Source organism: Staurois parvus, unplaced genomic scaffold (assembly GCF_062004578.1).
Source record: "Staurois parvus isolate SC_StPar_1 unplaced genomic scaffold, SC_StPar_1.0 ptg001051l, whole genome shotgun sequence".
Lineage (NCBI taxonomy): Eukaryota > Metazoa > Chordata > Amphibia > Anura > Ranidae > Staurois > Staurois parvus.
Genome location: NW_028318847.1, coordinates 645815 through 661279, shown reverse-complemented (window position 1 = coordinate 661279; position 15465 = coordinate 645815). Strand labels below are relative to the sequence as shown.

Here is a 15465-nt window from a genome sequence, read left to right as displayed (position 1 = left end):
GTCCATTCCTGACAGGGGGGGAGGAATAGTACCCCATCGTTGGTGTCAGTGGGGGGGGGGAATAGTGCCCCATCGTTGGTGTCAGTGGGGGGAGGAATAGTGCCCCATCGTTGGTGTCAGTGGGAGGAATAATGCCCCATCATTAGTATCAGTGACACCAATGATGGGTCACTATTCCTCCCACTGACACCAATGACACTTAACTTGCTGAACCCTGTTCCAGCATGGTGTTGCAGCAGCACCATCAGCATGGCACACTTACCTGTCAGCTGTCCTTCACTCCGGCACTCTCCCGCACTCGATGTTCGCGGGGCCGCTCGACTCCGCCTCCTCGCAGGTGATTGGCTGCCTGTGTGCCTTTCCTGAGCTACAGTTCTGGCGCCCAATCACCGGTGAGGAGGTGGAGCCAAGCGGCAGGAGTAAGGGACTGGCCGGAGTGAATGAAGGAGCAGCGCTTCCTGGACTGGATCGTCATGGGACTGGGACCGGAGCCAGGTAAGGTACAGCAGCCCCCTGTACTTAGTGTCCCTTCCTCTCAGAAAATACGCCCCTGCCGGCAGGCCGGATAAATGGCCTCGGCGGGCCGCATGTGGCCCGCGGGCCGTAGTTTGAGGACCCCGGCCTTAAGCTATGTATCCCCACAATAGATCAAATTTCAGTGCAAGAGAAAGTTCTGACCTGTTCATTTTACAATTTTAAAAGCTAGACCTGAAACTATGTCATTTTAATTACAGCTATATTTAAATATCTAAATTGAATAATATGCAACAAAATCTATTCAATTTAATTTTGGCAAATCACTGTAACATAACATTTTTGTCATTTGACAAAACCAGTTTAGTGTTGCCCCTGTATATTTGTATAACTACAGAAACATGCTGAATCACTGTGACTAGGTGGGGCCAAATGTTTGAATAAAAACACAGACTCACCAGGACTTTAGAAGTCTTCTTTCTACAGCATTCAGTAGACTCCTAGCATGGCACCACAGAGAATCTTAATTACGGGATGCAACAGAGGAATTGGACTGGAACTTGTATGTCAGCTACTGCAACAGCCAAGCCCTCCTGTACAAATCTTTGCAACTTGTCGAGATCCTGATTCCCCTCAGAATCAGGTAAAATACTTTCTATTCTTACAAGTGTCTGCGTTGAATTTTGAAATATGTAATTAGAATGTAATATCATTAAAGTGATAAATCTTAGTGACATATTAGACACAAAGGGGATTGGTAGAAATTGGTAGTAAGAGTATGAGGCAAGTTCTTTCTCAACTGGTCCTGCTGCTCATACTGCTGCTCAGGGAAAATGTTGAATTAGAAGAGTTAGCTTTCTAAACTTATGTAATTATGTAAAAATCAGCTTCTATCTTTTATTTTTCAACACAGCTTGGAAAATTAAAATCAAGAATCTGACTGCATTCCAGCTGAGACAAAGATTTTTTCAGATGCTTTTGATTTATCTGTTGTATATAGTTATACAGGTATTTGGTTGTAATTTCTATTTTAGCTTTTGTAGCCACAGATATTTGACATTCTTATATGCCAGTATGTAAACTTTTTGGCAATTTTGTGCAGTTATTATTATTATTCAGGATTTATATAGCGCCAACAGTTTGCTCAGTGCTTTACAATATGAAGGGAGACAATACAGTAACAATACAGTTCAATACAAGAGGGTTAGGAGAGCCCTGCTCCTTGGATCTTACAATCTAAGAACAGTTCTGAGTATTTATTGGTGTATTTTCTCCTGATAAATTTTGTATTATGTAGCTTTGTTTGGTTTATTTAAAGTGATTGTAAAATTAATTTTTTTATTTTCAATAAAAAAAAAAGTATGTCTACTTGCTGTGTGTAATGGTATTACACAGAGAAGTCACATAGTTACAGTACATAGTTAGTCTGGCTGAAAAAAGACAGCAGTCCATCCAGTTCAACCGAAAAAAAAAAAAGTTATAATCCTACACCCACAGTTGATCCAGAGGAAGGCAAAAAACCCAGCAAAGCATGATCCAATTTGCTCCTGCAGGGGAAAAAATTCCGCCTGATCCCCTGAGAGGCAATCTGATATTCCCTGGATCAATTTTACCTATAAATGTTAGTATCCAGTTATATTCTGTGTATCTAGGAAATAATCTAGTCCTTTTATAAAGCAATCTACTGAGCTGGCCAGAACCAACTCTTGAGGGAGTCTATTCCACATTAATTAAATCTCTTCTCCTCCAGGCGTAAAGAGTGCCCCCTTGTCCTCTGTGATGACCTCAGGGTGAATAACTTTACACCGATTTCACTATATGAACCAATGATGTAGTTATACATGTTGATTATATCCCCCCTTAATCTCCTCTTCTCAAGTGAGAATAAATTCAGTTCCTCTAATCTTTCCTCATGGCTGATCTCCTCCATGCCTCTTACCAGTTTGGTTGCCCTTCTCTGTACTTTCTCCAGTTCCCCAATGTTCTTTTTGTGAACTGGTGCCCAAGGTTAGTCCCTTACCTACTTTTCAGGGGTCCCCCACCTACACTCTCTGATTCTCCTCCTTCTCTGAATGCTCATTCAGCAAGCCATGTGTTGAGGGGGCACCCGTGTGGGCATGCTCCTGAGCCGGGCTGTGTGCGTCTGTAGAGACCTGTACTTGTATTTTTTTGTTTTATACAAATAAAGGAATTTTTATCTTCTCTAGTAGTGCAGTCATCTGCTGTTTTGAACTTTACATTTGGATAACATGAGTAGATAATAATAATAGCAATTATTTAGCTGGTTTAAAACACTAAAAAGATTCAGATGCTCAGAAAACAAATCACTAATTGCTAGGATAGCTGCGACACTGACTTTTCACTGACCGTAACTCAAGCAACAAAAACATGAAAGGGGTGATTGCATATCTGCTACAAAATCATTTGTGGGACCTGCATCACCCAATGGTGTGAGTTTGACGGGTCTCTGAATGCAGGTGCAGCTCAGTCAACTCCGTGAATCTGCGACACACACAGTGACAGAATCAATCCAGTTTGATCCAACCTTCCATATCCCAGCTAGTGTCAACTGGCAGTTGCAGTCATCCATTCCAACTCTCTCAATTTGTCTCCCAGCTCGGGCAGTTCCCGGGGCACATGCCCCCCTGCCCTAGTTTCAGCCCTGGCTACACCTGTAGTAAGGGCAGTACTCAATTTGGTCAAAGCTGTATGATTTGTTTTTATGTACAGGCACATCTTATCTGCATATGCAGTTTTTCTGCAAAGGTGTCTAATTAGCAGTTGGGATATTATAATTTTTAACCACTTCAATACTGGGCACTTTTACCCACTTCCTACCCAGGCCAATTTTCAGCTGTCGCACTTTGAATGACAATTGTGTGGTCACTGTCCACAAACAAAATTTGTATCATTTGTTTTCACACAAATAGAGCTTTCTTTTGGTGGTATTTAATCACCACTGGGTTTTTAATTTTTTGCTAAATAAATGAAAAAAAAAGACCAACAATTTCGGGGGAAAAAAAGCGTTTTTCTTAGATTCTGTTATAAAATTGTGCAAATAAATAACTGTTCTTCATAAATTTAGGCCAACATGTGCTCTGCTACATTTCTTTGGTGAAAATAACTCAAATCAGTATTTATTATTTAGTCTGTTAGAAAGTGATAGAGTCTATAAACTATGGTATACCTGTATATCTGAAAATCAATCAATCCTGATGTACTGGTGACTTATCTAATTTCTTGAGGCCAGAAAATGTCAGTAAAGTACAGATATCCCCCAAATTACCCATTTTTGGAAAGTAGACAGTCCAAGGTATTAAGCAATTTGTTTTTAATTTTTTGTCATCAGTTTTTGGAAAATGAAAAAAAAAAAATTCACAATTTTTTTTTCACATACTGTCTCCAGTACAGTACAGCATCATCATATAATTGGTGTGGCGGTGATCAGGGACACTGACTGGTGACAGTACAAAAAAAATTTAATATTTTTTTAACACATTGTGACCAGAGTAATATAATATTACCATAGTAACATTGTGCTACTCTGGGAAAGTTATCAGGATTTTTTTTACACATTAAGATTGCTTATAGCAGTGAATTTCACTGCTTTAAGCAAGCATTTTACTGAATGACATCATTCAATTTTGTTTGTTGTGATTAGCCACAGCTAATCACATTGTACAGATGGGTTGTGATTGTCCCTGTCTGTACCATATGATCACTGTGACCAATCATAGCTAGCAACATAATTGTAACAATGAATGGCATGAATCAAAGCTATTCATTGTTTACAATTGTTATCTGATCTGCTGTGATTGGTCACAGCGATCACATGGTACCGGCAGTGGGCCAGTACACTGATCAGTCATCGCCTGTGTCCGGTGGAAACAGCTGGTGACAGATCATGCTTGCCTGATTGCCAAACGAGGCTCATTCCAGAAGGACGCCATATGACGCCCAACCGGAATGATGGAAGTACTGCCAAGTTGACGTCAAATTCCTGTCAAATTGCTATAGGAACCTGTTTAACTAAGACCATATACAAACTATGCCTTTTTTATTTTTTCAAGGACAAGTTCACCTTTGGGAACATGTTACATATTCCACCCATTTTTAGGATGGAACATGTAACATGTTCCCGTTTTTGCAGCCGCTCACCAATCCCTGCACTCCTTGTGACAGCAGGTTGAGGATCTTCTCCCCATACTTGCTGTCACCATTTTAAAAGAGCCCAGCTGTTGGCTTGTAGTTCCCAATGAATTACCAGGATGCTATTTAGCTCTCTAGGTGGTTTATTGTTTGTACATACTACTTTGAAACTAATGTTTCCCAAGAAATAAAGGAGGATTTTATCAGCATAACACAAGGCAACTTCATAAAATCACACATTTTTATTTCCATATAGTTAAAAGCAGAAAATTGTATAAAATTAATACACCATCTAAATTATATGTCTGAGATAGCAAACACCCAACCCTGAGATGGAGTCTGGAATAGGCATGCCTACAAATCATATACCAAACACATCATTGTATAATTTGATAGTTGTAACATAATTAGATTCTCTGGGTAATGCCACCAGCATCTCCATCCTCAAATTGTCAGAGCGTTTTGAGACCTTCCTCAGGACTGGTTGGGTTGGTGCTGCCGTAAACTGTAGAGAATAACACATATCTAAATATAGAAGTAAAAAAAAGAACACTATATTATATTACTTGTATGTTTAAGATAGAAGCACGCTTGCCTGATCAGGACATATGTAAAAAGTAGATGGTTAAAAAAGTCTTGGGGGTGGATGCAGGAGTATACAAGAAGGACATACCACCCCAAGGTGCAGATCCCCAGCGGATTAATAGGCAAATCACAGTTTAAGGGTGCAAGTATCATAGGCCCAACTAAGTTGAATAACAAACAAATATGGATGTAGGTAAAATGGCATGAGATGTATTTCCTGTTTAATGAAAGAGGTTTCCCAAAAACTCTCAATAACATCCAACTTACCACATACATTTGGCAGCATAGGATCTATAGAATCATAGGATTTACTGTTTCTTCCTGTCTTTGTGTAACTGCCTGCTCGTATGAGATATGAACATACACATTACACTGACAGTCTGCAAGAGTCCTGCATTGCAGCGATCTGCCAATTGTGGGTGCAATGCTTTTCAGGCTCCTAGTAAAAAAATAACACAGGTCTGCGACTAAAAAGCGGTTTGATTATTTTCATCTAATTTCCATGTATTTTGGTGTGCTTAAAAAAAATAAAATATTGAAAAAACTCCTAGACGTCATGATTTGCCACAGAATGCAAAATTGTCTTCAAATTTATCAAATATTTTTAATTTTTGGTATTTTTTTTATATTATGGGTTTTTAACCAAATTTAAAGTCCAAATTACTATTAATTCACATAAGTGCATTTAAGATATAAAATGCTAAAAAAAAACCTTAAAGGGGTTGTCCGAGTTGTGTAAAAAAAAATATAGCACTGTAAATCTGATGGTGAGCAATATATACATAAGCTAAGCAAGTTTTAGGGAAAAAAAATTATATTTCCTCATTTTCCCTACTTCTCTTCTGGCCCTTTGTTGTTATTTGCAGGTAAACAATCTCTGCCCCTCCCCCCCCCCCCTGCAAAGGGTGTCAATACAAGTGCTGCTCTGAGTGACATGTCTGACTACTGGGATACTCAGCAGCATGCTGTATGTGTAAGCCTCAGCCCTGAGTCTGTGCTTCTAATGGTAGAAGGGGTTAATCTTTCCTGAAGAATCCAGTGGGAGGGCAGATAGCAGCAGCTCCGGTCAGTGCAGGGGGCGTGGCCAGCACTGTGACGTCTTGTGTACAGACACAAAGCTGCTCTCCTGCAGTCCACACTTGTGCACGAATCATCATCAGGTTCTTGGTTCTAGGCTGTTCACACTTTTTCATCGCAGTTCATGGTTGCTCGTCATTCTTCAACCGTTATGTTATGGCTCCGCAAAAGTGTATTAATTCGCCAGACAGTTTGTTTCATCTGTGGCGAATATACAGTGTTGAAGCAACAGCAGAATATTACAGACTTTGTGAAAAAAGTATACTTTGCATACTTTGGACTAGAAAATGGAGATCAAGATAAAGTTTGGGCGCCTCATAAAGTGTGCAAACGGGGTGTTGAGGACCTCCGAAACTGGTTCAAGGGTCAGAAAAAATCTTTCCGTTATGGGATTCCTATGGTATGGCGAGAGCAAAAGAACCATAGTGATGACTGTTACTTTTGTTCATGCAATGTGAAAGGGTTTAATTCCAAATGGAAGCATTCCATTTAATACCCCAATCTTCACTCAGCAATTTGTCCCATCCCCCATGGCACAGATATGCCAGTACCCAAGCCCCCTGCTACCTCGGAAGAGATACCTAGCTCCGATGAAGGTGAAGTCATACTTGAACCAGATGACGAATCAAGTTCTGACTTTGAAGATAATACTAGACCAAAATTGTTTTCTCAGGAGAAGAGGAATGATTTGGTAAGAGACTTGAATCTTCCTAAAGATGCCGCTGAGTTACTCGGATCAAGGCTGAAAAGAAGGAATTTATTGTTGCCAGGAGTGTCATCTTCATGGTTCAGACATCGTGAAAAGGAGTTCGTTCCTTTCTTCGCCCAGGAAGACAAGTTAATTTATTGCATCGATGTCGAAGGTCTGATGGGTCAATTTGAAATCCAATATGATTCAGAGCAATGGCGTCCTTTTTATAGATTCTTCAAAAAGAAGTCTCAAAGCAGTTTTACTCCACAACGGTGGTTTTTACACTTCCAAACCTGTAGGTCATTCCGTACACTTGAAGGAAACCTACGAGAACTTGGAATTGGTTCTTCGTAAACTTAAATATGAAGACCATGGTTGGCAAGTGTGTGGGGACTTGAAGGTCTTGTGCATGCTGCTCGGGCAACAAGCTGGGTATACCAAATACCCTTGTTTTCTGTGTCTATGGGACAGTTGAGACTGACAAAATCACTGGACCAAGAAGAGTTGGCAGCCGAGGGTGCTAACAGCCGGTGAAAAAAATGTCCTCCGAGAAACTTTGGTACCTTCCCATAAAGTTCTTCTACCACCTCTCCACATAAAATTGGGATTGATGAAGCAATTCGTAAAATCATTTCCAAGAGAGAATGCTTCAAATACTTGGTCACCAAGTTTCCAGGCCTGTCGGAGGCAAAATTGAAGGAAAGTGTGTTCGTCGGATCAGGCTTATAGTTGATCAAGAGTTTGTCAATACCATGACGGATCCTCAAAAACAAGGGTGGATTGCATTTAAAGAAGTCGTACAAAAATTTTTAGGCAATAACAAAGATCCTCACTACAAAAAGATCGTTGGACGAATGCTGAAAGCATTTCAAGCTTTAGGTTGCCTGATGAGTTTGAAAGTGCATTTCCTCCAGTCCCACCTTGACTACTTTCCTGAAAATTTGGGAGCTGTGAGTGAGGAACAAGGCGAACGATTCCACCAAGACATTAAAGAGATGGAAAGGAGATACCAGGGAAAATGGAGCATAACAATGATGGCAGACTACTGTTGGATGCTTCAGAGAGACATTCCAGATGCTACTCACAAGTGCAAATGCACCAAGAAGAGCCTCACAGGGAAGAAGAATCGAGTTTAGTGTGTGTAGGTGAGCTCATTTCAGTTCAAAAAAGGATTTTCATGAAAAAATTGTAATAAAACTATAATTTTATAAGTCTATTTCCATTTATTTTGAGGTATTTCCTTATTTAACATAGTTACCTAAATTGTCAGGAAACCTGATGTCCTATGAAAAAATGGAGGTCTTTTTCGGATTCAACGCACCAAAAATTATAAGGATTATGTGGAATAACCAAATCAGCTCTTGAAAAAAAATTTTTTGCAGACCTGTGATTAATGCACATTTTATTACCTGCTAAAATAAGAGTATGTATTATTTTTTGTTACAAAGGTGAATTTATCCTTTAAGCCAGAGTATATTGCCTGTCACATTAATGAATGTAACATGACTAACAGCATCTCATGTCAGTTTTACAATCTTCTGTTTTGTCCATAAAATCGATTTATATTTTTTAACAGAATTTTTTAATATATTTTTACAGAAACTTAATGATCTTGCTGCCCAAAACCCAGGTGTTGTGGTGATTAAATTGGGTAAGTGTTCCAACTACAAACTAAATTAAAATTACAATACATTGTATAATCTTTAGCTAAATATCTTAGCAGCTAAGTCAGATCAAGGGTGTGTTTTAAGTTTTTGTCCATTAAATATGGGGTGTTTGATAAGATAAAGTTTGAGCCTTTGCTGGCATTCATTGTGTCTAATTTTCTCCAGACAATTACAAGTACAGGAAATATTATACGATATAGAGCTGTTTGCTTTTTCCTTTTGGGTGGTCAATGAAAGAACTGCTTGTATTGGACTAAAACCAACAGTCAAAAACAAAATACTGGCAAAGTACTTTACATAATTCCTAATGTAGTATGTAATCACATGTAGGCCTCAAGCAAGTTTGTAAGGCGGTGCTGGATATTTTTCTTTAGACCCTCACAGACAGCTGGACACCAGCCTTTATATACAGGTTCCAGAGCACCCTGAATTTCTCTGCCCCAACCAAATACCATCCTGTGCATGGATGGTGGCTTGAGGCCTAAACTTCCCATCCTCCTGGCTTTTATACTGTTAAGCTGGCCATAGATGGCTCGAATCTCAGCTGGTTCAGCAGGAACTGACTGAGATTCAAACCACCTATGGGAAGACTGATTGTACCCAAGCTGATTGTTGTACAACTTGGGTACAACCAGCTTGTCAGAGTTTTCAAGAGATTATTGCCGGCTACTAGCTGCTGGCAATAATCACTGTGTTCTCCCAGCAGAGACAGCTCTCCCCCATTCCCCTCCCTCCTGGAAAACAAAGCTCCTCGGGAGGAATTCCCTTATCAACATGCCTCTCACTCCATTCCCCAGGCATTGGCTGCCAAACTTCTCTAGATATTCACAAGGAGACACATGGTTTTAAATAAAATACTGTACTTGCTTGAAATTATCAAAGAAACATAACAGTCCAGATAATGGCAAATCCATGGTGCAAATACTGGCTTGAATTACATTTTCTTGCGTTAGTCAGGTGGTGTCTTGTGACTCATTCCACAAAGTGTCCAGACCTTCTTTTACTTTCTCGATTCAATCCCCTGTTATGGTGCACTACATTCCCAAGGGGGTAAGAGTCAGGGTAACAATTATTTTTCCTCAGATAATTCCAAAACTGGGCTCTCAGAGCAGCCACTCTGATGAGAGCACAAGCACCCTAAGCAGATCTCTTTCCTAAGCCTTCTCTTGGGAAGACCTTGAGACCTTGCTCCACCCATCTTAAAGAGTGCTTCCCGGAAGTACTCCACCAGAAGGAGGAGCAACTCTTAAAGTTGACCCTTTCCTAGATTCACCTGCCTACAAGTTCAAGATATGTAACCAAAAGTCCAAGTAGCTTTCCATTGGAATAAAAGGGACATTGAAGTGCATTCATTCTAAAGAAATGCAATCTGATCACATCTATGGGGACAGCATGGCTTTTGTGGGTTCTATCACCGACTAAAACCCTCTTACTGATATGTCAGGTCCAACAGTAAGAATGACATCATTATTGCATCCGTTTACAGATAACATGGGGTTGACAATTGCCTAAATTTGACCATACCAGTAGAATTTTGTTTGAATTTCTAAAAGGTAAAGCAAAACTAAATGCATGGATTTAACAGTTTCCCAAAACAGTTACATTCAAGGCATGCTGTGCATGATAACTTTGACAGCTTCTGGTGCTGTCAACTGAACTGTCAAGCCATCAAATGGCTTGTGTCTTGTGTGCAGTACCATGGAAACTACAGATCAAACAGAGTCTAAAGCTGGCCATATATGGATAGAAATGAAACCGTTTTAGCAGGGACTGTCTGAATTTCGAACCATGTATGGGCTGGCTGGTTGTACACAAGTCAATCTATTGAAAAACTTGTGGCTAATCAGGTTACTGGAAAATGTTATCTCAAATGGAATACAAAGGCTCAGCAGGAGGGATTCCCCCATTCACATCCAGTGTGTGGATGGGGTAACAGAGTAATTTTCTTTTGTTCAACCTGCTGATTGAACAAAAACAAAATGACTCATGTATGACCAGCTTAATAATGGCTGCTTCCTTGGCTACAAAGGATTGGAGGGTTTAGTTCTGCTTTATAGTATCAATTAGATGATTGTTTTTAACTGTGGTAACAAGGAAAATCAAAGAAGAAGAATGAGGGAACCGAGATGAGGAGGATCGGGGCTGCTCTGTGCAAGCAAGACCATTACACAGAGCAGGCAAGTATAACATGTTTGTTATAAAAAAAAAATATCACTTTAGGATTTTAAACTGAAGCTTAGTTTATATTGTCTTCAAGAAACATACTTTGTGATATGGATTGTTTGCAGTGAGTATTCATTTTGGATTCTTAAATTTTAAATATTTTTTTTGTAGAGGCCACAAACTCCCAGAGTATTCAAGAAGCCAGAAAGGAAGTAGAAAAACACCTAAATGGAGCTGGACTCAATGTACTCGTGAATAATGCGGGTATTATGACTGGAAGTTCACTGGAGTCAGCAAATGCAGATGATATGTTGAATGTTTACAACACAAATGTGGTGGGACCATTACTAATAACAAGGGTAAAAATGGAATTATCCAATAAATATGTATAATAAAGTGTATAAAGCGTAGATACAGAACACATTGTTAAAATGTGAACACATAGTTATTTCCCAAGGAGGGACCAGGTCTTCAAAAGTCTATATAAGTCAATTATTACTTATGTAACAAAGACAAGAACTGGTATATAAAACTTCCCTTTTTCACTGCCTTTTCTCATGTCTTCTTCAGTTTCTGCAAAATGAGGGTACAATGACATGCTTGTGTGCCTCAGTCTTAATGGTATGTTGATTGCAGTGGGATTGCATTTAAGGCTAGATTCATATTTGTGTATTGCGGGAATGCGTTAAAAATCGCGCCCTTTCCTGTAGCTCACAAAAATGTGCAGTCCTTTTGCAAATGCCCAGTGGTGCCATTATTCTTATTGGCCCCCCATGCAACTAGCTTGTGCAGGTACATTCACACATGCCAAAATGCATGTTAACAAAGTACCATGGGCTTTAGTGGGCGCAGTTTTTAAAAAATTGTCATGCACTTCTTTAGTGTGTTAATCACGTTTAGGGCAGTCCATTGAGATGAAAGAGCTGCCTTAAATGCGACGCACAAGAACATGCATGTATTCCGTCATACCTGCATAGATGTGAACATAGCCTAAATAAAAAATAAAGCACATATTACAAATCCTTGTGTCTCTCTAAAATAATGGGAGGAGCTAAATGCAGAACATAGTGATCTGGGTAGCATAAAATTAGATTGGGCCTCTTGCAAACTAAACGTTTAGCCCGTGTGCATCCAATCCTGGTATTTTAGTTTGGTTTTTAAAAAAAAAATCTAAAATGCATGGGTGGAAGTGTAAATGAGACCTAAAGCTGAACTCCAAGAAAAATATAAAACAGCCCTGCAAGGCCTAAATACTTGTGTATGCCTAGGTGACATGGAAGTACAGTTTTAGTTACTCATTCCTCCACACATGCTGGCTCCTCTGCAATCTCTGCAGCCTGTTCTCCCCTGTGCTCCAGCAGCAGTCTGATACCCTCTGATGTCATCAAGACCAATGCAGGACCCATAGCCCTGCTTTGGGAATGAAGACACTAATAAATTGTCCAGTGCCAAAGCACGGGGGAGCACTGTCTGCTTGGGAGCCCAAGATCAGGTAAGAAAAAGTGCTTACCCCACTCCATAGACATAAACAAGCCTTTAACCCTTGTAATGCAGGAGCCACTCCACTGCAAAGGAGGGTTTTTACTTTAACTAGAGTTGGGCTTTACCTAAAGTTTGTACATATTTGATTGTCCATTAGAAGCATACTTTTTATATCTGAAGATCACGATTAAACTTGAAGTACCACTTCAGCCCATTTTTTTTTTTTTAGGTTAGGATAAACTAGAGATAATTACACTTGTCTGTCTGAGTCTTCATTCTGGAATATTTCCTCCACTTTCTGTCCCTGTGATACTGTACTTTTTAAATGAAAAACAAAATCAAATAAAAAAAAAAAGACAACCCTGTTCTGGCAGCAGAGGGGAGAAGGGGTGGAGAGGGGGGAAATCCCTCCTGAAGGTGAAGATTTGCTTTAATTATTAGTAATACTTACAAATTAGTAATAATTACTAGTAGTACACAAGTGCACTTTAAGAGAGATGCAATTCCAGTAAGCCCTCCCTATGTGCATGGTGCTATCGGGTAGTAATCCCATGAAAGCGCGATGACGGTGATTTCCCATCCAGCCCTGAGGAAGTCACTCTGGAGAAACTTGGACAGGTCTGCTGACGTCGTCATGCTAGGAAACAACTGTGTCAGGGCTGTGTTGTCAAAGTTTGTCTGGTGGATTTTTATGTAGCTATGATATTTTGATCTTCACATATGTAGGATTAATATTTTACTATTTAATAAAGCTGTTTTACAGTATTTTACTTTTTTTATATTGTTGGGGTCTCTATCTCAAGAGAATTATTTACAGTACAGATGGGTTAAGATAGGCGTTGTACAGTGGAGTATAAACCAATGATAGACCTTCCATACCTAGGGGATCAATTCTAACTGTGAGCTGTTTCCTGATGGGGATTGACACTGGGTGTTTTTTATGATCTGATTAGTGACACAATGGTGGTTGGAACACTTTTTCATCTTTGGACTCTAGATGTTTGCATGAACTATTGGTTGGACATTTATTTATAGAGTTGAACTGATTATATGGGCACTCCTTCATGTGAATGGATTTGATGTGGTAGGAAGGACATTTTTTCCCATAATTTAACGGGACTGATAGATTTTAAAGGCAGCTAATGATGAAAAAATTATATTACTTGTGTAATGCTAAAGTGTGAAGGCAAATCAGTTATTATATGACAGCTTTCCAAAAAAAATTTCATACTTACTACAAATAGAACTACTGTTCTTTGTACACATCCTGTTACAGGGTCATATGAGAAATCTTGTGATGGAACCTTCTATATAGACATTACTGGATTTTTTAATCAGGTTCTTCTTCATTAAAATAGTTTTGCATCCTGAAAAAACTACACTCCCTTGGCCTCAGAGATTCTGCTCTCTCCTGGCTCTCATCCTACCTGTCACAACGCTCTTTCAGCGTTACCTATAATGCTACCACCTCCCCCTCACTCCCCCTCTCTGTTGGGGTCCCTCAAGGTTCCGTCCTTGGGCCCCTTCTCTTCTCCATCTACAACTTCTCCCTTGGCCAACTCATACACTCTCACGGCTTCAACTACCACCTATATGCCGACGACACACAAATCTATCTCTCAACCCCCCACCTCACCACCTCAGTCTCCGCCCGAATCACACACCTACTGAGCGACATATCAGACTGGATGTCGCTCCACTTCCTTAAACTGAACCTCTCCAAAACCGAGTTTCTTGTCTTCCCCCCAGCCCGGACACCACCCCCCATTACTTCTCCATCACATCCAACAACGCCACCATCAAACCCGCCCCGCAGGCCAGAGTACTTGGTGTCATTCTGGACTCCAACCTATCCTTCCAGCCCCAAGTCTAATCTTTAACAAGCTCGTGCAGACTCCACCTCCGCAACATCGCCAAAATACTCACGTTCCTAACCCCAGAAACCACTAAACAGCTCATCCATTCCCTCATCGTATCACGACTCGACTACTGCAATTCCCTCCTTACTGGCCTGCCTCGCCGCTGGCTATCCCTGCTTCAGTCGATCCTGAATACGGATGCCAGACTCATTCACCTGTCCAACCGCTCCATTTCCGCCACCCCCCTCTGCCAATCCCTCCACTGGCTTCCGATTGCGCAACGGATCAAATTCAAAATCCTAACACTGACGTACAAAGCCGTCCACCATACTGCCCCGAACTACATCACTGACCTAATATCCAAGTACCACCCAACACGCACATTCCGCTCCTCACAAGACCTCCTTCTCTCTAGTTCCCTGGTCTCCTCCTCCCATGCCCGCCTCCAGGACTTCTCCAGGGTGTCACCCATCCTCTGGAACTCCCTGCCCCAACCCATTAGATTATCACCTACTCTCCTCTCCTTTAGACGCACCCTGAAAACCCACCTCTTCAGGGAAGCCTACCCCACCCCCTGCTAACTTGCCGACCTCCTCCACTCTTCCTACCACCCCATCCCCCACAGCTATCTCCTCCTGTGCCACCATCCCCTCCCTCCTAGATTGTAAGCTCGAAAGAGCAGGGCCCTCGATCCCCTCATGTTTTGCATTGTATTGTTGTTGTTCTGTCACATGTTCTGTCCCCCTTTGTAATGTACAGCGCTGAGCAAACTTTTGGCACTTTATAAACACTGTATAATAATAATAATCTGCAAAAAAATGTATTTACTCAAGAATGTCAAGGTAAGCAAAGGAAACATTACGGATACGGTAAATAACCAAATATATATTCACGCTTTATTCCTTTATACTGTAATGGAAATCCAGTTAAAGGTTTTCTAGTTTTTAATAAGGCGGGGAAAGGTTTTTATTGCTGTGTTTCCCCATTAGGCCGCAGTCATACCTCTCGTGGTGAGAATGTATGCAATTTTTAAAACATGATTTACATGAATGTCACACACAGGGCAGCCGATTCACTTTAATGGGCTGTCCAATGCACGTTTGTTGCCCAAAGGACGTTCCTCCACCTTTTTAGGGGACAAGCTTATTGACCATATTTTGTCACAATTGCCAATAATTCTGTCGTGATAATTGCAGCAGAATTCTTTGGGCTGGCAGGAACTCAAAGGGGACTAAATTTGTCCCCTCTCATGAGCTCCAGGCAGCCATCTTGGGGAAGCCAGTGTCTTCCATTGGATGCCAAATTCCAGTGAGATTTG

The 15465-nt window shown here is 40.6% G+C and overlaps 1 protein-coding gene across 1 annotated transcript in view; it reads left to right on the top strand.

Annotated features, from left to right (window-relative positions):
• Window positions 1-924: 924 nt before the first annotated feature.
• Window positions 925-15465, top strand: part of LOC149440805 (uncharacterized) — a 45311-nt gene continuing 30770 nt past the window's right edge. The window contains exons 1-3 of the mRNA XM_089658025.1: window positions 925-1117; window positions 8576-8627; window positions 10978-11165. Of these exons, the coding sequence (XP_089514151.1) occupies window positions 980-1117; window positions 8576-8627; window positions 10978-11165 (378 nt within the window). The 5' untranslated portion in view covers window positions 925-979. The remainder of the gene's footprint in view (window positions 1118-8575; window positions 8628-10977; window positions 11166-15465) is intronic.